The sequence below is a fragment of the Phacochoerus africanus genome, chromosome 11 (assembly GCF_016906955.1).
Source record: "Phacochoerus africanus isolate WHEZ1 chromosome 11, ROS_Pafr_v1, whole genome shotgun sequence".
In the NCBI taxonomy this organism is placed as follows: domain Eukaryota; kingdom Metazoa; phylum Chordata; class Mammalia; order Artiodactyla; family Suidae; genus Phacochoerus; species Phacochoerus africanus.
The window spans coordinates 37,843,484-37,867,744 of NC_062554.1; the positions used below are offsets into that span (position 1 = coordinate 37,843,484).

General features: G+C 41.3%; 1 protein-coding gene across 2 annotated transcripts in view; it reads left to right on the top strand.

Moving 5' to 3' along the window:
• ZC3H12C (zinc finger CCCH-type containing 12C) overlaps positions 1 to 20,663 on the top strand; it is a 75,733-nt gene extending 55,070 nt beyond the window's left edge. For both annotated transcript variants that reach the window (XM_047752457.1, XM_047752455.1), the window contains exons 3-6: positions 4,490 to 4,629; positions 9,585 to 9,819; positions 11,617 to 11,723; positions 13,298 to 20,663. In XM_047752457.1, the coding sequence (XP_047608413.1) occupies positions 4,490 to 4,629; positions 9,585 to 9,819; positions 11,617 to 11,723; positions 13,298 to 14,697 (1,882 nt within the window). In that variant the 3' untranslated portion in view covers positions 14,698 to 20,663. The remainder of the gene's footprint in view (positions 1 to 4,489; positions 4,630 to 9,584; positions 9,820 to 11,616; positions 11,724 to 13,297) is intronic.
• The last annotated feature ends 3,598 nt before the right edge of the window (positions 20,664 to 24,261 follow it).

Consider the following 24,261-nt stretch of genomic DNA (forward strand, 5'->3'; position numbering starts at 1 on the left):
TCTGGTGTTTGCAGACTACTTTTTCCGACATGATGGGTGTGAAGTGATGCCTCACTTTGGCTTTAATTTGTACTTCTTCACCGTTGAGCATTTGTTCATATGTTTCTTGGTCATTTGAGTTTCCTCTTTTTTGAATTCACTGTTCATATCTATTGCATTAAAAAGGTGATTACGGAGTTCCCGTCATGGCTCAGTGGAAATGAATCCTACTAGGAGCCATGAGGCTGCGGGTTCGATCCCTGGTCTCACTCAGTGGGTTAAGGATCTGGCGTTGCTGTGAGCTGCGGTGTAGGTCACAGGCACAGCTCGGATCCCACATTGCTGTGGCTCTGGTGTAGACCGGTAGCTACAGCTCTGATTCAGCCCCTGACCTGGGAACCTCCATATGCCTCAGGTGCGGCCCTAAAAAGCAGAACAACAACAACAAAAAAGACTGGTTACCCCTCTCGATGTATAGGAATACTTTATGAGTGCTAGTCTTTTCATTAGTCCTGTATACTGCTAATACTTTCTCCCTGTCTGTGGCATTTTTATTTTGTTTATGGAGTCTTTTTCATAAAGAAGTTTTATATGTTCAAATGTATCATTCTTTTCCCTGATAGTATGTGGTTGTGTCTTCTTTAAGAAGTATTTCCCATTTGAGTTTCCCCTTTTGTGAATTCACTGTTCATATCTATTGCATTAAAAAAAAGACTGGTTATGGAGTTCCCATCGTGGCTCAGTAGTAACCAACCTGACTAGGCTCCCTGAGGATACAGGTTCAACCCCTGACCTCGATCAGAGGGTCAGGGATCCAGTGTTGCCGTGAGCTGTGGTGTAGGTTGCAAGACATAGCTCTGGATCCCATGTTGCTGTGGCTGTGGCCTAGGCCAGCAGCTGTAGCTCTGATTCGACCCCCTAGCCTGGGAACTTCCGTATGCCATAGATGCAGGCATAAAAAGCAAAAAAAAAATTTATCTATCCTGGCATGAATGTCTTTTATATTTCTTCTAAAAGTTTTATAATATTTTCATGTATAAATCCTCGATCTATATATAGTTTATGTATGGTATGAGGTAAAAATACAATTTTATTTTGTCACGTAAATAATCAATTGCCCTAGTACCATTTGTTAAATGACCCTTCTTTTCTTCATAGATCTTGTATTATTTACACACACATTTATACACACATGTGTGTGTGAGAGAGTGAGAGATCTTAGGCTCACTTCTATGTTACGTATTTTCTGTTTTTTAATCTCTGCCTGTACCAGTATAAGGTTGATTGGGCTTCTATAGTTTTCTGTAAAAGTATTGAGAGCTAGCGGGGAAGTTCCTCCTCTTTTGTTCTTCAGAATTCCTTGACTCTCTTTGGCCTTTTGTTTCTCCGTATTAAGTTAGGATCTCCAGCTCCATAAAAGCCCTTTGAGGGCTTTTCTTGGGATTTCAATGCACTTACAGTTTAATTTGGGTCTTATTATCCATGAAAATGGTATATTGTTCCTTTCGTTTAGGTCTTCTCTTATGCCCTCAAATGCAGGTTTTCGATTTTCATTTTCTCTATAAAGCTCTTATAATATCTTTTCTTCTTTAGATTTGTTTAGTTTTTGTTACTATTATAAGACCAGTGCTCTAATCCCTGAGCTATAGAGCTCAGAGTTTTTGTTACTATTACAAGTGAGATCATTGTTAAATTGGTTTCTGGTGTATAGTAACACTAATCATTAGTAACTTATTGTCAGAGAACATTGTATGATACAGATTCTTGATATATATTGAGGTATATTCTGTGGCCCAGTGCACAGCCAATTTTGTAACTTTTCCTTGGTTCTTAATCTCTTTAATTTTGTGCATGGTTTTGTATGTGTCTCATTAGATGAGGCTTGTGATTGATTGCTCAGTTGTCTATATATATATATATATATATATATATATATATTTTTGTCTTTTTGCCATTTCTTGGGCCGCTCCTGCGGCATATGGAGGTTCCCTGGCTAGGGGTCCAATCGGAGCTATAGCCACCGGCCTACGCCAGAGCCACAACAACGCGGGATCCGTGCCGCGTCTGCAACCTACACCACAGCTCACGGCAACGCCGGATCGCTAACCCACTGAGCAAGGGCAGGGACCGAACCCGCAACCTCATGGTTCCTAGTTGGATTCGTTAACCACTGCGCCACGACGGGAACTCCCTATATGCTTATTAAATGTTTTCTGCATCATTTGTCAATTAGTATGATTGTGGATTTGTTCATTTCTTCTAATAATCCTCTGATCTTTTTGCATTACTCCTATGGAGACTGGGGTCACAATTGTTATAGCTTCCTTGTGAATCGTTCCCTTTTCACCATTATGTAATAACATTTTATCCCTAGTACGGTTTTTGCCTTAAGATACATTTTTGTCTGATATTAGTAGAGCTTTGCCAGTTTTCTGTTGGTTTCCCTAATGGCTAAGGTAGCAGTTAAGGATGTCTTTAGCTGAAAATAACAGAGAATTTGACTACAGTTTCTTAAAAAAATGTCGGGGATGGGGGATAGTTTTTTCTCAACAAGATCAGAGATAGATGTGGGTCCATTGATGGTGGATATGTTTCCATTTGCCATTCCCAGGGTGTGCCCACACCCGCCAGCTTGTGTTCTCCCTGGGAGGTGTTGTGGGATGGGGGTCAGTCCTGTGGGCAGAGGGCAAGGAGTGGATAATGAGAACAAGCTTTCCTAGTAGAGTAATTATTAATATTAGTGTAATAATATAGTATGTAACATTATGTAATACCTGTGTTAGCATCTATAGAATCTTTGTTCCATGTTTGTAAGTGGTTTGCTGTTTTCACACATTTTACAAAGGTTCTTTAGTTAGAGGATGGAATATTCTATTTTCTACAGTGAAACGTGATGGTCACCTTTACCAAATGAAGTCACCTGGAAGGAAAAGCTTATGCATTCCACTCTTCAGAGCCAGAAACAGTTCAGCACTCAAATCTCAAATGCTATAGTGACTAGCAGAGCATAGTACATTTCAATCTCAAAGCATTAATGCAAAATAAAACTATAGTTAGGCCTTAGCAAGTTGAGTTTTGTATTGAGGAATAATTAGGCTATGTTTTCTCACAAGAGATGGTGCCATCATTTTCTAGTTTTCCAGAAGGCTGATTAAATTCCAGTATTTTCCATGAAACCTAACATCGCTCTGTATCATTTGTTTGGGGCATTTTCAAGGCTGTGGGGTAGCCCAGATCCCAAGGTAATGTCCCTCAAGCTTCTCCCCTCCCCTACCCCTTTCTCTGCAACTTCAGTGCGTCAGATTCCACCTCTCATCTTGCCCCAGCCCCTGAGGTTGGGTCTGTGGAACATAAACAGTTCCTGTTTTTTGCATCTGCAGCCTTCACCATCTACAGAGCAGATTGGTCTGTTTCTGTTTTGTCCTTCAGATATGATTTAGCCATATTTCTTCTTGGTGATGAGCCATGTTTAGATGGTCCTAGAGCCTCCCAGGGGACCACTAAAACAATGTATCAATATACCTAGTGTTTGATTTGTGCTAAAAGTTCACAGTATTTACTTACTTTATTCCATTCAGCCCTCCTTAGCCCCAAGAAATAAAAAATATCTGTCTCCTCTATTAAATAAAAATGGATCCTTCCGAGCTCAAACTGTAAAAGAATGTCATTATTGCATTCAAAGCAGGAGACTCTTTCTTTAAAAACCTTAGAATAAGTGTTATTTTGAATTTACCGGGTTAAAGAGCACAAAAAGAGCCTGGCGCTAGATAAATATTTATGGAACGACTGCACTTTTAGTTGGGCATTTTCTTTTAGGCACTAAAACCGCTAATCCAGTTTTGAATGCCCCTTTGTCATCCTTAATCCTTGCCCGACACAATGTTGTTAAACAGAAACCAGGTGTCTTTTCAATGAAGGACATGGAAAGGGTTTCCTGCCGGAGATTAAGCATTTGGGTTTTTCCTCTGAGCGCGCGCGTGTGCGTGTGTGTGTGTGTGTGTGTGTGTGTGTTGTTTTACATTGGTCACCAGATAAATGTTGTGCATTACTTAATTGTTGGCTTGACATATACACATCAGATCTCTTGAGAAGGAAAAGTTTTTAGATACATAAGTATTCCATTTTACCATTTCTACAAATTTTTTTCTATGAGGTTCTCTTTTACCTTTGCCTGAAACCACTCTTGCTGTGGCTGAGGCCCCTTTTCCCCTCTTATCAAAAAGAGCTTGTATCTTTCTAACTCGTGACCCTTTGCAACTTCACATTTGAAAACTCACTTTGCTTTATTCTTCGTGGAATTATCATCCCAGTTTTCTTTTTTTTTTTTTTTCCTCAAAGATTTTCTACTGCTCAGTTGCCTTAATGCTTCAATGAGCCATAAAACGCCTTCTAAAATTAAGTTTCTTTTTACTGTTTTCCTCATGTTATTATTTCTATTCACCCATCTCAATTAACTGAGTTGAATTTCAGTTTGGTTGTGTTGTAAAAGTGTTCTAAACATATCTTTCAGCCATGGAAACAAAGAAGTATTTTCCTGCCGAGGAATAAAATTGGCAGTGGACTGGTTTTTGGAAAGAGGCCACAAGGATGTCACAGTCTTTGTACCAGCTTGGAGAAAAGAGCAGTCCCGACCCGACGCTCTCATCACAGGTGAGCGCTTTTTCCTTCGCACGGACCACGCTGGTGTCTTGCTGAATAATCTGACGGCTTCTGTTGACTCAGTCTGTGTGACTGTCACATTCTCAAGGGAGGGACGGTAAAGTTATTTTCAAGTTTAAAAACTCTCTGGTTATGTTACCTAACAGTAATTCTTGCCACACAAGCCAGTTGTTTTTGGGGTTTGGGTTTTTTTGTTTGTTTGTTTGTTTGTTTTCACCTGGAAAGTTTTTACTTCAAGTTTCATAAAATTCTGACCTTTAGAGACCTGCTGGGAGGCAAGAGGCCCAGGCTGTGCCAGGTACTGGCCGTCGCACTTGGGCAACCCATGACCCGCTTTCTCATCTGCAGTATGAAATTAGGTGACAGTCACATTCTAGTGGTTGCATATCAAAAAAGAGCCGTGAGACCCTGGGGGCATGCTGTCCAGTGTCAAAATACTGATCCCAATAAGTATCTGTATTTTGCTTTATCTTGTAATTTTCAAATGCCTGAGTTTCAAGCAGAGATGTCCCCTAGAAATGTGAATTTTTGTTGTTCGATGTTTTGTTCAAGTGATTCTCAACCAACATCCACCCCTTTCCACTGCTTCTCTGTCCAACATTAACAAAACTGAGGAGCCTGTGTGAAGAAAACTACACCTGTCAAATCAAAAACAAATGGAGAGACCACCCACCATGTACCCAAAAGGAAGACTATTTTAAGATTTTATTTTTATCTATAAGTATTAAATTATTATTAAATTAGCCTAAGGATCCATAAACAAGTTATGGTGGAGGTAGAGTCAGACCCTAGTCTATATAAACTGTAAAGTGAGAGAGGTGGGCATGATTCAATCAGAATACCGAGACATTGACTGGGTAACTCTTTGGAAAAAATATACATATTTAGATCCTTATCTTATACCATATAACAATAAATTGCAGATGGCTGAATAATTAAATGTTAGAAATTTCCATTAGAGATTATAAATAGTCTTTGAAGACTATTTATAATCTCTGGGGAAGACCTTTCTAAATTTAAATTTTTTAGAAGAAATTACAAGGAGAAAGATAGATTTAATTGTATCAAACTTCCATATTTTGGGAGATGTTCTTTAAAATAAGAACATTTTTTTATTTGCCTAAGAAAAAGTACAACAAATAAAGAATACCCGTCCTTAATATATAAAGAACTCCTATGCACTGATAAAATACTATACACATGATAACATGGTGAGAATAGACAGCTCACAGAAGAATGCAAGTGCAATTAAGAGGGAAAAAACCTTCAAGCCCGTGAGTAAAGAAACGCAGATTTAAATAACTGTTCATTGTTACCCATCAAAGTTAGCAGAGATTAAAAAACTGATAAACCTCAGTGCCTGGAGGGAGTTAATTCCACACTGCTTCGGAAACAAACTATTGCGACATTTTGGAAAATAATTTGGTCTTAAAATGTTAATATTCGGATCTACTAGCTCCCCTTCTAGGAATAATTCCCCAGAAGGTAAATAGAAACAAGTATTTTTGAGTACAAAGACACTGAGGGCAGTATTACTTATAGAAAAAGAAGTTGGAGTTCCTGTGGTGGCTCAGCGGTAACAAACCCGACTAGTATCCATGAGGATGCGGGTTTGATCCCTGGCCTTGCTCAGTGGGTTAAGGATCCGGCGTTGCTGTAAGCTGTGGTGTAGGTCGCAGATGGGGCCAGAATCTGGCGTATGCCGGTGGCTGTAACTCCGATTCGACGCCTAGCCAGGAACTTCCATATGCCACAGGTGCAGCGCTAAAAGAACAAAAGTGGAAACAAACTATACTTTCATTAGAAGAATGGCTCAATAAATTAATATATATCTATATAATAGAATATGTAGTACTAGAACATTTAGGCAGAATTTTTAATCATCTCAGGAAGTGTGCTTTTACATAAACGGCAGGTTTCATTATCGTGTGTTTGCACTCACGTGCACGCACATACATACACATATCAACAACAGAAGAAAAAAACACAGAAAATTATTTGAAGGAAATATGCCAAAATATGAACAGTAATTGCCTCTGGCTCTGGCTTTATGAAGTCTTATTTTCTCCCTACTTTTTGGGTGTATGTGTGTGGCTACACCTAGAAGTTCTCAGGTTAGGGAGGGAACCCACACCACAGCATACAATGCCAGGTCCTTAATCCACTGAACCACCAGGAAACTCCTCTCCCTACTTCTTAGTACTTTTTCTTACTTTCCCAATTTTTACAGGGAACTTAATATATTAATGATTAGGGAGGAGAAAAACTGAAAAAGGAAAAAAAATTGAAACATGTAAATGATGGGAAAGCTTTTTGAATATGAAAGGAATATGAGATCAAGAAGGGAAATGGTAACACTCAGTGCAAGGTGTGGCCGAGTGTAGTTTTTACAATACCGGCACGCCGGGGCCTGGAACACATCGGTATGCAGGCTACTTTTTAAAATATACACAGCTATTTTCAGAAGTTCTTCCTCCCCCAGTTAATCATTCTCTTGACTAAAAGCCTCAATCAAATAATACCTGGTAAATTGAATAGTCCAGTGTTTTTTCACAATACCAAAAAAGAAACCTGATAAGAAATATTTTCAAGTTCTCAGGTATAGATTCAGATTCGTGCTTTAGCCAGCTCTCTATTGATTGAACAAATATTTAACAAGCAAGCACAAGGCTATGATCAGGTACCATGCTGGGAACTAGAGGTTCAGTTAACTTATCAGCTTGACTGAACCCAGATTTACCTAAGTTAGAACTATTTGTCATAATTAACCATCACTAATTATTTCCCAATTAATGTCCTTTTAACCTCCTTAGCTGTTAAAGAATGCAAATTAAGCAAGAGGGTGACAGCTGGTAGGCCACCCCGTCACCCTTGGTCACTTCCAGGACCCAGGCATGTCCCCTGCAACTAAACACTCCCACAAATAAAGGGCTACGGAGGATACGTGAACTTGGGCAGTGAATAAACAAAGGCCTCCTAATACACATCTTTAAGTAGCATGTGCATTCCTTTCACAGACATTTATTGAGTATCTACTACTGTGCTAAGGTGCTTCCTGGGCTGCATGGGAGAGGGACACATAAATGTGAAGCCTGCCTTCAAAGTGTTTGTCAGGGGACACGCACAGTAACCATCTCATGACTAGGCTTTTGATTTTATATTGGTTTTCTTTGATTTTCAAAAGAAATCAACAATTACATGCATCTAGTAAACAAAATCAAGTTGAAGGACAGTGTTTATTGAGAGCTTGCCAGGCACCGTGCACACATGATCACTCACGACCCCTCACAGCTGCCAAATTGCATTTGAAGACATGGAGAAAGAGCCTCAATAAGACTTCGATTGGCAGGCAGAGAAATGGCAGAACCTGGGATTCCTCCATGAGTTGCTGATTCGAGCACTCATGTTTCTTCTACTCCTTTTTTTATATACACTTTGTATTGAAGTATAGTTGATTTACAACCAGGTGTACAGCAAAGCGATTCAGTTACACATACACATATGTGTCTATTCTTTTTTAGATTTCTTTTCCCATATAGGTGGTTACAGAATATTGAGTCTAGTTTCCTGTTCTATCCAGCAGGTCTTTGTTGTTTATCTGTTTTATACGCAGTTCCCAAACTCCTGGTTTATCTCTACCCCTCTTTCCCCTTTGGTAACCATAAGTGTGTTTTCCATACTCTGCTCCTTTTCTCAACCAAAGTTCCTGTCTTAATGAATCTATTTGTTGGGAACATCGTGAAATTTGTCTGCCAAAGCTGACCCATAACACTTTCCACTCCCCCTTCCCTCGTACCCTGCTCATACTCCTGTTGTGGCAGTTACAGCCTCTGCTCACCTGGTTTACCTGCTGGTCCAGTCCAGTATCTGAGGAGAGAGCATTCTTGGGGGACACTGATACTTAGCACTGTACCTACCGTAGAGTAGGCATGTAGTAATTATCTGCTGAAAAGAGACATTTTTTAAAAATTAGTAACACCAGTTAATAAGCATTGAGAAGAAGTGAGCCTTTAAAAAAAAAAAAAAACATGACATCTGTCAGCTTACACCCAGCATTCTGTGCCAGAATTTGCAGTGTTGAGAAGTCAGGGAGTAGAGGAGGAAGAAGAAGGCATGGTGAGGAGAGCATTTTATCATTATTCAAAATAAGAACTCTGGCACCTTTAAAAAACAAAAAAACAAAAAAAACAAAACCCACCAAGCAAGTCAATAGACTTGATGCTGAAAGAGTGTGCCATCCAAGGAGAAAACGGGCATTCTGTGTTTAATCACTGGCTGTGTTCCTCACTTCTAATTTCTTACTTAGTTCAGCCCCACAGGACTGGCCTTTATCAGCACCTGTTCCACAGGAAAGGACACAGCGTAGAGTGGCTGTGCCCAGAACAACAGCTGACATCACTGCCTCCTTTCTCTTTGAAACGTCTGCATTTTGAGACTCTTCCCTTTGCTGCCTCAGCGTCTTCTACTGTTCACACTCTCCCACCCATCACATCCACTAGTTAGGGAGCTGCAAAATAAACAAACACATTTGGAGGAAAGACTCTTGCTCAAACCTGATCCCAGCACAGCTGCTTCGTTAGAACGGGGTTATGCTGGGAACGTGAGAGAAGCTGGTTCACGTGTAGTGCTGGCGGCTCTAGCTGTCAGGCAAAAACTTTATGTAATGAAAATCGGAATTTGCTCAATCGTGTTTAAGTTTTATGCTCTTCAAATTTTTAAAGCTTTTTAAAATTTCAAACTTTTTAAGCCTTTTCTATTGAAAATCTTGAAGGCAAACTATTACTGGGAGTTACAAATGTGCTCCATCTGCAAACTGTAAATCATGATCCCTAATTAAATGGTTACATGTATCCAGTTCATACTCAAAACACTCACTTCCTGAGAAAGTTGCTAGATGTGCTTTGTGTATGTTTATTACTGAAATCCTACCCTGATCATCCTTGCAGATCAAGAAATTCTCCGTAAATTAGAGAAGGAGAAAATCCTGGTATTTACGCCATCGAGGCGAGTACAGGGGCGGCGAGTGGTGTGCTACGACGACAGGTTCATTGTGAAGCTGGCCTTTGAGTCGGATGGCATAATCGTATCCAATGACAACTACAGGGATTTGGCCAATGAGAAACCAGAATGGAAGAAGTTCATAGATGAACGATTACTAATGTATTCATTTGTCAATGACAAGTAAGTAAAACCACTCACTTAGTAATGCGGCTTCTCTGACCCTGTAACTGTCCCTGGCAGTTGCTATAGAAGCCTTCTCTCTTTGCCACTGACCTGACCGGCTTTCCTCCCACCAATCCTCAGGGGGAGGCAGAAAACTGCAGCGTCCTCCACAGGAGGCCCTGTGTTGAGTCACTAGCCGAGCCTGCACTGTTGAAATAACCTGGAGTCACTGACAGCAGGAGACTGGCCACGTTCTGGTTCTGAGGAGGCAGACACCATACTGACCGCCACTTAGAGCACGAGTACATACTTATATAGATGACTTTTTAAATATGTAATTTGTAAAAAGTATTCTAGCAATGTGAGACTAGTCATGATGAAGTTGATAAGTGGACAAGTGACATGAACAAGAATGTCTCCTGAGAAATAAGTATCCAAGAATCTGTGCACCTGCACAGTTCAAACCTGTGTTGTCCAGGGGTCAGTTGGATTTACAGATATGTGGGAAAAGCTCACCTGTGGATAATCAAAAATGTAGACGAAATCTACAGAGTATATTTTTTTCACCCATTTAATTCACAAAATTAAAAAACATGTTTTTTTCTTATGCTGTATAGTGAAACTGATAAAGTTTGGCATGGTTTAGCAGAGGTCTTAAAAATACCCTCTAATGGAGTTCCCATCGTGGCGCAGTGGTTAACGAATCCAACTAGGAACCATGAGGTTGCGGGTTCGGTCCCTGCCCTTGCTCAGTGGGTTAACAATCCGGCGTTGCCGTGAGCTGTGGTGTAGGTTGCAGACTCGGCTCGGATCCCGCGTTGTTGTGGCTCTGGTGTAGGCCGGTGGCTACAGCTCCGATTCAACCCCTAGCCTGCGAACCTCCATATGCCGCGGGAGCGGCCCTAGAAAAGGCAAAAAAAAAGGCAAAAAAAAAAGATGAACCAATTTAAAAAAAAAAAATACCCTCTATTTAGCAACTCATTCAGAACTGCATGACCAAAAGTTTTTAAAAGTGAAATTTGCAGATTTCAGGCTATAAAGAATAATTACGGGAGTTCCCATGGTAGCTCAGTAGGTTAAGAACCCAACTAGTATTCATGAGAATGCGGGTTTGATCCCTGGCCTTGCTCAGTGGGTTAAAGGATCTGGTGTTGCCATGAGCAGTGGTGTAGGTCACAGACATGGCTCGAATCCAGCATTGCTGTGGCTGTAGTGTGGGCCTACAGCTGCAGCTCCCGTTCAACCCAAGCCAATAATCTCACTTCCTGGAATATGTATCGAGGAAAAACAAAGACCAAATATATTTTATTTATGAATATTTATAACTGCAAGAATTCAAAGGCAACTAAAGGTACAATATTAGAGAAATCAATTAAATCATGATACATCTCCTGGTGGAATATTATCCACCGATTCAGAATTGTGATTATGAAAGCTATTAAGAAACTTGCAGGGAGTTCCTTTCCTGGATCAGTGGTTAATGAACCCGACTAGGATCCATGAGGATGTGGATTTGATCCCTGGCCTCACTCAGTGAGTTAAGGATCTGGCATTGCCGTGAGCTGTGGTGTAGGTCACAGATGAGGCTCGGATCTGGCGTTGCTGTGGCTCTGGCGTAGGCTGGCAGCTGTAGCTTGGATTAGACCCCTAGCCTGGGAACCTCCATACGCCTCAGGTGAGGGCCTAAAAGACAAAAAAAAAAATAAAAAAAAAATCCCCCCAAAATAGCTTAGGGTGAATAATCTTACACTTTGTTTTTAGAATTAAACTGTCAACCTCCTACTTAGGTATAATTTTGTGTTATGTCCATGACAGGTTCATGCCTCCTGATGACCCTCTTGGCAGACACGGCCCAAGCCTGGATAACTTTCTGAGGAAGAAACCTATTGTTCCTGAACACAAAAAGCAGCCTTGTCCATATGGTAACTTTCTTTTATGAGTATTTAATGTATGCCTTTAGAACACAATATGTTGTTAAATTTGATTATTAAAAATAAACATTTAATGGAGTTCCCGTCGGGCGCAGTGGTTAACGAATCCAACTAGGAACCATGAGGTTGCAGGTTCGATCCCTGGCCTTGCTCAGTGGGTTAAGGATCCGGCGTTGCTGTGAGCTGTGGTGTAGGTCGCAGATGTGTCTTGGATCCCGCTTTGCTGTGGCTCTGGCATAGGCCGGTGGCTACAGCTCTGATTAGACCCCTAAAAGCCAAAAAGACAAAAAAAAAGACATTTAAAATTTTCAATGGATAGCACAGGGAAATCTAGTCCATATTCTGTAATAACCTATATGAAAAGAAGAATGTATGTAAGTATATGTACACTGAATCATTTTGCTGTACACCTGAAACAATTACAACATTATAAGTCAGCTATACTCTAATAAATTTTTTAAATCCTTACAACCGTTAAAACAAAATTCTCAACAATAAAAAAATAAAAATCAATAAAGTAGCATCAAAAAAATTGGGAATTCCTGTTGTGACACAGTGGATTAAGAATCCAACTGCAGTACTCAGGTCACTGTGGAGACATGGGTTTGATCCCCAGCCCAGCACAGTAGGTTATTTTTATTTATTTTATTTTATTTTATTTTTAGAGCCGTACCTGTAGCATATGGAAGTTCTCAGGCTAGGGGTCGAATCAAAGCCTCAGCTGCTGGCCTACACCACAGCTACAGCAACTCAGGGTCCAAGCTGCATCTCTAGTCTGCACCACAACTCACGGCAATACCGCTGGATCATTAACCCACTGAGCAAGGCCAGGGTTCGAATCAACGACCTCATGGATACCAGTCGGGTTCATAACCCTCTGATCCACAATAGGAACTCCCTGCGGTGGGCTAAAGGATCTGGCATTGCCTCAGCTGCAGCTCGGATTTAAACCCTGGTCCAAGAACTTCCATAAGCCACAGGTGCAGCCATTAAAAAAAATTTGGATGGCGGAGTATGTGGTTCTTCTGAATGTAATAATATTTAAGAAAATATCTTAGCCATGAAAAAAATAGTTTTACCTAGGTGGGTTGAATGCATGTGCATTTCCCTGAATTAAAACATGGCTCCAAAAACTCAGTTACTTCTCCATGAAGTTAGTTTTCAGGTAGATAAAAATTTGGAGTTCTTAGATCTAGATACACATCACAATAGCATGATTTTATCTCATCAGGCCAGTACATTTTGCTCTTCAAAACAGAACGTCCGACCTAATTGCAGAGTCATAGTGGAAGAGAAGAGGCAGGTAGGAGGTGAGGACATTTGCTATTAACCAAAACTCTGCAGGTGATTGTTACTCATTCAGCCGACGTTCTTATTGCTCTTGAGAGAGTAGTCACGTGGGCAGACTGAAAGGTGGCAGTTCTCAGAAGCAAGGAGCAGAGCAGCACTGCGCACAGCTCCTGTTTCTGCCTTTGTTTGTTGCCCAAGTTGAAAGAGGAGCACCGCCCTGAGAGGTCCGGCTGTGATGGTATGCTCCTTTGTCTAATTGATTTCCCTCCTCACAGGAAAGAAGTGTACCTATGGACACAAGTGCAAATATTACCACCCCGAGAGGGGCAGTCAGCCTCAGCGGTCAGTGGCCGATGAACTTCGAGCCATGTCTAGAAACACAGCAGCCAAAACTGCAAACGAAGGAGGGCTGGTGAAAAGCAACAGCGTCCCCTGCAGCACAAAGGCCGACGGCACTTCCGACGTCAAGCGAGGTGCTCCAAAGAGGCAATCGGATCCAAGCATAAGGACTCAGGTCTACCAAGACCTCGAGGAAAAGCTTCCCACCAAAAACAAACTAGAAACCAGGTCTGTACCGTCCTTAGTTAGTATACCGGCTACTTCTACCGCAAAACCCCAAAGCACGCCATCTTTAAGCAATGGCCTTCCATCTGGAGTTCATTTCCCACCTCAGGATCAAAGACCACAGGGACAGTACCCTCCAATGATGATGGCAACCAAAAACCATGGAACGCCAATGCCTTATGAGCAGTATCCAAAATGCGACTCACCTGTCGACGTCGGGTATTACTCCATGTTGAACGCGTATTCAAATCTGAGCATCTCAGGCCCGAGGAGTCCTGAAAGGCGTTTCTCTTTAGACACAGATTACAGGATAAGCTCTGTCGCCTCTGACTGCAGCAGCGAAGGCAGCATGAGCTGTGGGAGCAGTGACTCGTACGTGGGGTACAACGACCGCTCCTACGTCAGCTCCCCCGACCCGCAGCTGGAAGAGAATCTCAAGTGTCAGCACATGCACCCCCACAGCCGCCTTAATTCCCAACCCTTCCTGCAGAACTTCCACGACCCCTTAGCCAGAGTGCAGAGTTACAGTCACGAAGAACCAAAGTACCATCACAAGCCACCTCTCCCCCACCTGGCCGTGCACCTGCAGCACCCCGCCGTGGGGGCCCGGTCCAGCTGTCCCGGCGACTACCCCTCTCCTCCGAGTTCAGCGCACTCCAAGGCACCACACCTGGGGCGGTCCTTAGTGGCCACGAGAATAGACAGCATCTCTGACTCTCGGCTGTACGACAGTTCTCCTTCCAGGCGAAGAAAGCCTTACTCCCGCCAGGAAGGGCTGGGGAGCTGGGACAGGCAGAGCTACGGGATAGACGCCTATGGCTACCGGCAGACCTACTCCTTGCCTGATAACTCCACGCAGCCCTGCTACGAGCAGTTCACCTTCCAGAGCCTCCCGGAACAGCCGGAGCCCACCTGGCGAATCCCGTACTGCGGAGCAGCGCCACAGGACCCCCCGAGGTACCAAGACAGCCGCGAAAAGATTTACATCAACCTGTGCAACATCTTCCCGCCCGACCTTGTGAGAATTGTGATGAAAAGGAACCCTCACATGACAGATGCCCAGCAGCTGGCTGCAGCCATTCTGGTGGAGAAATCACAGCTGGGTTATTGAAAGATGATGCATCTTTGTGGTGTTTAGTAGTTTTTTGTTCAGCTCAAATGCTGAGGGAGGTTTGCTACAATAGCACATGTGATCTCCTTCTCAGCAAGGAGGTTATATAGTATCCATTTATGTGAAATACTGTATCATGGAATCTGTATGTATAGCCCCACATAGTGGAAATATCACGGGATTACTTTACATTCAAACTTTTTTTTTTAACATTTCCTTTTTAAAGCTCTATCCTTGGCTGGAAATTTTTCCAGTTTGATTTATTAGATGTATCTGTGATCTTTGATATTAATCTTTGGTGCACCAGGGGTTTATATGCAGCACTTTTTATCCTTGTTTCATGTTTTATTAACTTGGTGTTTGTCTATCGATTGCAAGCAATTACAATACTTTCAGAATGTTGAACATTTGACTAAACCTAGCAAACTATTTTTTCAAGCCAAGCTTAATTGGAATCTTTTACAGCTTTTTAAGTTATTTTTATTTGGGGAAAGTGGGCTTCTTTGTGCTATAATCATTATTTATAGAAACAAAGATATACTACAGCACTGACTTTATATTTTAAACAAAATGTAAGTTACCAGTTTATGTTGAAATGGGTAACGGTATATATTAGAATAATTTACAATATGGCACTTTTCATTTTCTTTTTGTTTGGATTTTTGTGTTAAGTAATTAGTTAATTTAATATGGTTGATTTAAAGGAAAGCAGATGCAATCAATGGAAAAAAAGTTTCCACTTTTTTTTATTAAAAAAAAGGCAAAAGCCGTAACTGTTACAGTTTAGAGCTCTGTTATCCAGCTATATGATGTGCTTCTAGACAGTAGAAATGGAATTGAATTCCTAGACTTCCATTAACCTGTATTTTTAATGTGTTTGTCTTTTTGTTTGGGGGCACAACAATACTGGATAAAATAACCCTTTCGCAGTACTTGCCTGTTTTTAATGAATCTAATTATTCGCAATGCAACTTTTATATTTAATATACTCTTTAGCTTTCCTGCTGTTTATCAAGGCTGGCCTGAGGTGGTTTTATGTGTTGAGGATATGCAACCTTTATTGATACTGCACTATAGAAATGGTGATGGAGGACTTGTAAATGGTAACTTAAGATTTTTGTAAGATACTGTATATTTTCCATTTTCCTGACGGTAGTTTTTTGGAAGGCCTGTTATATTATTAAGGCCAGATTCTTGCCACTAATAGTGTAGTTTTAGATACAGACTCGAGTCTGTGCTAGTATTAGTAAGGGATTTTTCTGGTTTCAAAGTCATGGGTTTTGCTGGATGTGGGTTCCTTTCTGTCATTAGAAGATAGGTGAGATGCAATCAGCGGCAGGCAGAGGTGTGACGGACACAACTTCACCATTGCCTCCAGTTTTTGAGTTTTACTTTGTGTAACAGACTCATTGCGATCTGTTTCTGTCGTCTGCCTAGATGCCCTGGTTATCCTGGTTATTCTCCTTGCTACAGTTTGAAGTAAAGCCCTGAAAAGCCAGAAAGTACCTATTACTGTTGATACAAATTGTATCTTTTTAACTATAAGAACTATTTTGATTTGTAGATCTAGTTAAAAACACCAACGTGTAACTATGGTTAGACTTTTGGGCAACATTTTATCCCTTATTTAAATACAAATTTTTAAAGTACAATTGAGGTCTAGAATAGGGTAGAAAATAAAAGTTAACCACTTAGGTAAATAAAAGTGTCTGTCTTAGTTTTCTATATTAAAATATATTAAAGGAATTTATTGGCATTTTCTTTCTCCTAAAACGTTATCTAGCGTGAACTTAAAATAAAGGTAAAATGCTGCCTGAAAATAAAGTCCAAGCATCTTTGACGAGGACAACATTTTCACTACTCATGTGACACTGTGTGTCACCTGAAGTAGGATTTGGGTTACAGTAAATGCTTCTAAAAGGCATTGTGCATATTGACATATCCAATAATCTGAACCGTGTTCAGCAAACCTAATTCAGGAAGGTGGGGTTCACAGTTGCTGCTGCCGTCTGCGAGGTGAGGTGGCCCTCGCTGTGCCCGCAGAGGACACGGGCGCTGCCACACGGACCAGCTGGTGTCCTCCGAGCGGGCTGCTCTCTTGTGAAACCCTTCTCCTGATTTTGTCGGTCACTCTCTGTAACAAGTCTAATGCAGAGGCTAACCCAGTGCCAAAAAATAGGGTTACAAACGTGGAGGACCTTTCATTTCAGTCTTATTCTAAGCTTGCTTGCTTGCTTTTTTCCTCTTTTTTCTTTCTTTCTTTTTTTTAAGTAGGATATCATTTTTAAATTGTACACATAGGTTTTGCTTCCATTTTTGGAGTTTTTGCATTTTCATTATTTGCAGAGTCTGCCAAACTTTATTAAATTTCTTTCAGTGAGATCTTAGGTAAAATGTGTGCTGCACCCTTTTAATTTGACCTCCTCATGTCTGTAGTTAACTCTTGGTCGTTACTTCCTGGATTTTAGACTGTGGGAAAACAGTGGGGTTTGCTGCGGCCTGTCCTAAAATGAATAGCTCTGAAGAGCCACACTGAGATGCTGCAGCGCAATTGATTGGGAGTTAAGAAATAGCAGTCTTCTTAGGTCGAGAGGCAATTTGTGCGCCCACCCCCACCCCCCCCCCCCGCCTTTTATTTATTTATTTTTTGAAGCACCAGTTTTGCTTTCAGACTTAAGAATGAGGTGTTTGGCTGACTTTAGATACAGCAGTTTTTAATAAAGCAATAAGTAAAATGCTCCATCGTTCCATTAAAGCCAGAGCTGATCCCAAACCTTCATTTCCGCCAAAACTTTCGCCTTCATCCTATCTGTTTCCAGATTTGCTAACAAATAACAGGAGAGAGGTGCGTTAGTAAGTAGTGAAACTGCCAGACGTGATCAACTGATAGAAAAGGAGGGACTCAGGTTGGAATATTCTGCCCCCGAATAACTGACAGTTACTGTACTTTACACAGTAATGAGCCAATTTGTTGTCTCTGTGTCTTAGTACAGAGGGAGTAGTACCCAACTGGCCAAATTCTGGCCCTTAGTATTTCCTCCTTTCTTGCATGTGATACATAAAGTTTTCAGTCTCCATTGAATGATCTCTGTGTCCTGATAGAGTTTGTCATTGACCTAAATAAACATTTGAGAGAAATGCACACCAGTATAAAGTATTTGATACTGGTAGAAACTTGAACATTGTGTTTTTATGAAAATGCATTTATGAGAATATGTAATATAGCTGAAAAAGAGTGTTATATATATATATATATATATACACATACATGCATACATATTTGTTATGAAGTACTAAAAATGGGAGAGTGTTCGGCTTGATGGCTAACTTTTCCTTAATTGAACTATGTTTGCGTTATGGACGACCAAGTCTGGAGTGTAGATGAAATGACCAATGATAAGATGTAGACCCACTTGAATGAAAAGCAACTCTTCACTGGTTTTTTTTTTTTTCCTAGTATTTTTAAATAATTATTTTGATAATTTTAAAAGAATGTGTAATTTTAAAACACACAAAAAAACCTGAAAGTAGTATTGATTATACAGATAATTATTTAACATGCCTTTTATGGATGTATCTATATGTACATAGACAGTAATATATTTATAAAATAAATCTACTTTATGTTGTAGTTGTTGGTTTGTGGTAGGTGGGAGGAGGGCTCTGCTCTGGAAATGTCTGTGTGTGTTTTGAAAACTCTTGAGCTGTTTTTCTCCTGACTCAATGGCATTTACCCTCGGGGGTATTTGGTTTTTGTCATTCTCCTTGCTCTTCACCTTCCTTATTAAAGACAAAAGAAGATGTAGTTTCCCAGCCGTTCTGTTAGGTATGGTTCATCCATTCTGTTATCATCCAACTCCTGGAGATTTCCTGAGTGACCTCAAATCAGACAGGTCACAGCCGGACAGATGGGTCATGTTGCAAATATATTAAACATGGGAACTCAGCTGGGATGCTGAGCTTCCTGAGTGTACCGACAAATAAAATGATGTACACGATGTGTGAACGACACACACGCATGCGCAAAGGGAGAGCAGAGCAGGAACAACAGTAGAGAAACATGCATTTGCTTCGATTGATTCGTGACACCCCCAAGGGCAGGGGCTGACAAACTTTTGCGATTCATAGGGTCTCTATAAACCACTCATCCTCTGCCCTTAGAGTGTAAAAGCAGCTACAGAAAACACATAAATGACTGGGTGTGGCTGTGTGCCAATGAAACTTTATTTTAAGGGGCAGCAGGACCAATTTGGCCTGTGGGCCATAGTTTGCCGATTCCTGCCCTAGAGGGAAAGAAACTGACATATCACGCAGTAAATCCTGATAGATGTAAAGGTAAGAAATAATTTTTCATTTGGCATTCAAGAAAACCTATTATTGATGGCCTTCAAAAGAAGACTGTGACAGTCATATGAAAGCATCTTAATTCGCTTGTGTTTTTAGCCTGGTCACACCATTATGAGAGACATTTCTTGTATGTAACCACTCAAGAAAGAAAGCATTCTGTAAAAAGATGTTTTAATAAGTATTGAAATTTTTTCAGGAACTTTCTATTTCTATTGATAAATGGGAATCTGTTACCTTCCTTTTGTTTCTTAAGGGCCTCATGGACCAAATATTCTGTTGTATTTTGAAAATTAGCACATAATTAGCCATAAAATATTTTAAAGACTGCGTTTATCAGTTACATTTTTTCTGCTGGTTTTTGACTTCTCAAAAAAAAAAAAAAAAGACAAATGTGCCCTTCTTTAAAAATGATTTTAAAGAAGATCAATATATTGTATGTTCACATACTGTAACTTTATTCTGTAAAATTAAAAATTGTGACTCGTGTAATTACAGCTGTAATGTGAGTGCACTTGCTGTTTTGTGACTCTCTTTATAAGGAACAAAATGTACCCCTGCTTTCTCTGTCCAAACCTTCAGTATAGATTTTTTAAGACAGTTTGGGACTGTCCTTGGTGAATTATCATGACCATGTGTGATTTTAAATTCATCCAAGTACACCCGGAGCATGTTCATTCACTGTGCTCCTAAGTTGTGTTAACATTGTAACATCATTTCCATAGTAACAGTAAGTAGTCTTGAGCATTGCCACCCACTCAAGCAGTCACCCTTTCTTTTAAGATTGGAATAGAACCCTAGCTTTTAATGGGTGTTTACTGTCTTAAATGGTTACTTAATTTTTTTTTTTTTAACGCCCTCTGTTAACCTGCTTTTTGCTTCTGTTACAATAATACTTTCCTGTGTTTGGAGTGGTTTTTTTCCCTAAGGTCCTTAGTCTTTCAGATTTAAAAATACTTCAAGGTTTTGACCACTGGGCAATTTGGCATTAAAAAAAAAAATGCATGTTTCAATTTGGTTTTATAAAAGGTGTAGAAGTTTCACTTTTTAAACCATGTACCATACCCGATTTTTTAGCTTCCTGTTCATATAGTTCAGATAAATAACAAATTGTTGTTCATGAAAGTTTTTGACCCCTTTCTTAAAGCAGATTGTTCCTCATGGGCAAAAGACATTGAAGAGCAGTGGTGTTTTTATAAAAATATGTTTTAGATTTCCTTTGGTTTTTGGAAATCCTAACTGTCCCAGCTAGTACAGAATATCCATCAACATGCACTCTCCTGCAGAGACCTGACACAGCATTGCCAGGGAGGCTGCTTTCGGACTTCATCCTTTCCTTCTAGGTTTTCTTCTGCCAAACTGTAGTTGTCTGCTGAGAGTGGAAGTTCCATTTTGATCCTTCAGACTTTTCTTATAGGAAAATAAGGCAAAGCATATGTTTGAACAACCATCCAATCAACCGATGTGATTCTGTTTATCCTGAGTGTTCTGTGTGTTTGTGTAATGGAATTTTTACAACTCTAAAAAGCAGTATTTTAGACCTACTGGAAATCCGTCTCATAACAGCTATGTGATTCTACCACTGAGAAGAAAAAAAAATTAAAAATTTCATTTTTCTTATGGTGGTTTGTTTTTGTTTCATGAGGAAATTAACAAGCAGCAGTACAGATGCCACATGAGTAAAAGCATCCTTTCCTCCTCCCACAGCCTGGCTCTGCTTGTGGCCAGGAACAGGTGCGTCCTCGGTAGGATGACCGTTCAGTATCAGCGTGTGAGTTACAGCCATGATTAACTCATATGACAACCAGAATTAAATGCCAAAGACTAGTCCTACCTTATGGTTCTAATAATTTTCTATCAGTGGTTAACTTAAGCTGTTTCTGCCTTTGTTTGAGGCTTCCATGTCACCTCTTATTAGTCTTTGTTGCATTGATCTTTGCCTCTACCCTCCCCCGCCCCTCAAAAATAAGTTCACTTCCCTTCTTTTATGTCCTCCTAGGAATTGAAAATACTCTGTTTCAGCTATTGGCATAATTCTGAAATCATCTCATAATCTTCATGCTTTTACTTACATCCTGTGTGAATGTATATTTCAGATAGCAGATTTTTCCCCCTTCATTGCTTTTCAAACCTCTGCTTTTTCTTGTTATTTTTTCCTAAAGTTGCTATTTGCCACTGTCAGGTATTCTCTTTCTTCCCACTTAAACTATTTAACAGGGGTCTTATGCACCTAGGTACCTTATTTCAGCTTTGTCAGCAGATTTCATTACTGATGTTCAGCTGGGGGCGTCTGAGCTGAGAATCTAGGTGACTTAGGTTAGGCTGCAGTGTTGACAGAGCTTGTAGTTTATTTCTCCCCCACCTAGCACCTTTGTCTAAAGAGAAAGGATTCACACACATTGATGAATCAAGCAATGTTTAGGAAGCAGAGATTTTTTAAAGCAAGCAAGAATTCATTCAAAATAAAACAAATACCTATAGTTGGGCCTCTCCTTAGTTAAGGTGTATACTTACTAGCATTTATGCCTCAGCCTCAGATGCTGTTTTTAAGTTAAGGGTATTTATTTGGGTTTTTTAAAAGGCTTTTATAAAGTTTTTTTTTTCCAGTTTTTCAATGTTTTAAAGTTTTTCTTTTAAGATTTTTCTTTCTTTTCTTTTTTTTTTTTTTTTTTTGTCTTTTTTCCTTTTCTAGGGCCACTCCTGCGGCATATGGAGATTTCCAGGCTAGGGGTCTAATCAGAGCTGTAGCCGCCGACCTATGCCACAGCCACAGCAATGCCAGATCCAACCGTGTCTGCGACCTACACCACGGCTCACGGCAACGCTGCATCCTTAACCCACTGAGCAAGGCCAGGGATCGAACCTGCAACCTCATGGTTCCTAGTCGGATTCGTTAACCACTGAGTCACGAAGGGAACTCCTTTTTTAAGATTTTTAAAGTAGGAGTTCCCGCTGTGGGGCAAGGGTATCGGCAGCATCTTGGGAACACTGGGATGCAGGTTCCATCCCCGGCCCAGCACAGTGGGAGTTAAGGTTCTGGTGTAGCTACAGCTGCAGCTTAGGTCATGCTGGCCTGGGAACTCCATGTGCCACAGGGCAGCCAAAAAAAGTTTTTTAAAGTAACATTTTTAAAAATGTATTTCTCTCTACGTGCAACCATCAGCCCAGGTGTTAAGAGCACAACTACTGGAAGCCTAATCCCTCTGCGTATGTCCTCCAGGGGGAAATGGGCAAGTAATAACGGCCCAAACCCTAGGCTTATTAAGACTGAATGAGTTAAACCCTAGGAACAGGTAGATCCGTAGTGACAGACTTGGTTAGGCAAATGCAACGCGCTTTATGTATATATATTCCTCAGATGTTTTTATTCGAACCTTCCTTTCTGTAGGGTTAATCAGTGTCATGTATATTCTGTGCAAGGGGGGGTCCCAGGAGGGACCCTCTAACCTTAAAGAGATTGTGGCCCCCATTTCCCTGCTACCCTCGTCGTTGGGCCCATCTTGGCTCAAGGGTTTTCTATCTATCGTAATAAGAAAATAAGAGGAATTAAAAAATAACAGTGATTAAAAAACAAACCTTCCAGGAGTTCCCATTGTGGCTCAGTGGTTAACGAATCCGACTAGGAACCATGAGGTTGCAGGTTCGATCCCTGGCCTTGCTCAATGGGTTAAGGATCCTGCGTTGCCCTGAGCTGTGGTGTGGGTCGCAGATGCAGCTTGGATCCCGTGTTGCTGTGGCTATGGCTGTGGCTGGCAGCTACAGCTCCAATTGGACCCCTAGCCTGGGAACCTCCATATGCCCCGGGAGCAGCCCTAGAAAAGGCAAAAAGACCAAAAAAAAAAAAAAAAAAACCTTTCAGAAGCTCAGTAGGTTGAGGGCTGCATGAGCTCCAGTTTAACTCTGGAAGACGACACTGAGCAGCCCTGGTCTGCACCCCACCCTGAGTGGAAGGGAATGTTTGTGCCTCAGAACCTAAGAAGCCAGTCTGGACAGAGAAGCAGGCGCTGTTACGGTCTCAGGTGGAAGATCACATTTCTGGGAAGATGTCTGGTGAAATTGGGTGATTGGGTTTTTTGGGGGGGTTTGTTGTTTTTAGAGCCACACTTGTGGCATATGGAGGTTCCCAGGCTTGGGGTCAAATCAGAGCTACAGCTGCTGGCCTACACGACAGCCACAGCAACGCAGGATTCAAGCCACTTCTGTGACCTACACCACAGCTCATGGTAACGCCAGATGCTTAACCTGCTGAGCAAGGCCAGGAATCGAACCCACAACCTCATGATTCCTAGTCAGATTTGTTTCCGCTGTGCCACAACGGGAGATCCTGGGTGATTGTTTTTAACTGAGCATCTCCTCCTGGTTTATAACGAGCTGCTGTACGTAGAGTTGGAGAGAAGGGGCTGGGTGGGGAAACCAGGCCCATCTGAAGGTCTGATACTACAGACATGTTAAACTAAAATCCTGGATAAGCGGCATTAGCTCCATTTTAGAAATGAGAAGACAAAGACTTTAAAGCACTTGCTCAAAGGCAAATGCCTCCTCTCCATGCTTCCAAAGTCCTTTTATCTTTTTACTCTCCTGCAAGACAGCAATGGGGATGGGCCCATGAGTATCACTAGCATGTGCTCTTTATGAAAATTTGGGTCTGAGGACTGACCGCCAGTGACAAGGCAGCCGTACACTTTCCTTTTTTTTTTTTTTTTTTTTGGCTTTTTAGGGCCACACCTATGGCACATGGAGATTCCCAGGCTGGGGTCTAATCGGAGCTGTAGACACCGGCCTACGCCACAGCTACAGCAATGCCAGATCCAAGCTGCGTCTGCGACCTATACCCCAGCTCATGACAACGCCGGATCTTTAACCCCCTGAGCAAGGCCAGGGATAGAACCCACAACCTCATGGTTCCTAGTCTGATGCATTACCACTGAGCCATGGCAGGAATTCCTAGTTGCATATTCTTAAACATGCTGACTTCCCCAGAGGCCCGGCGAGACCAGGAAACCCCTGAGCTAGAACTGTTTCTCTTCTTCACTAGACCCCCACACGTCCATACTGGTCCATGCAGAGTCATGCAAAGTCATTTGTGGGAGGGAGGACTCCCCAGAGATCTGCCTGTCCCAGGGCTTGTGGACCCAAGCCAGCAGATCCGCCTTAGTGCACAGGCCCACAGCCACTCCAGGGAGCGAGGCTGCTGGGTTCTGCCGAGGAAGGAGGTTATTT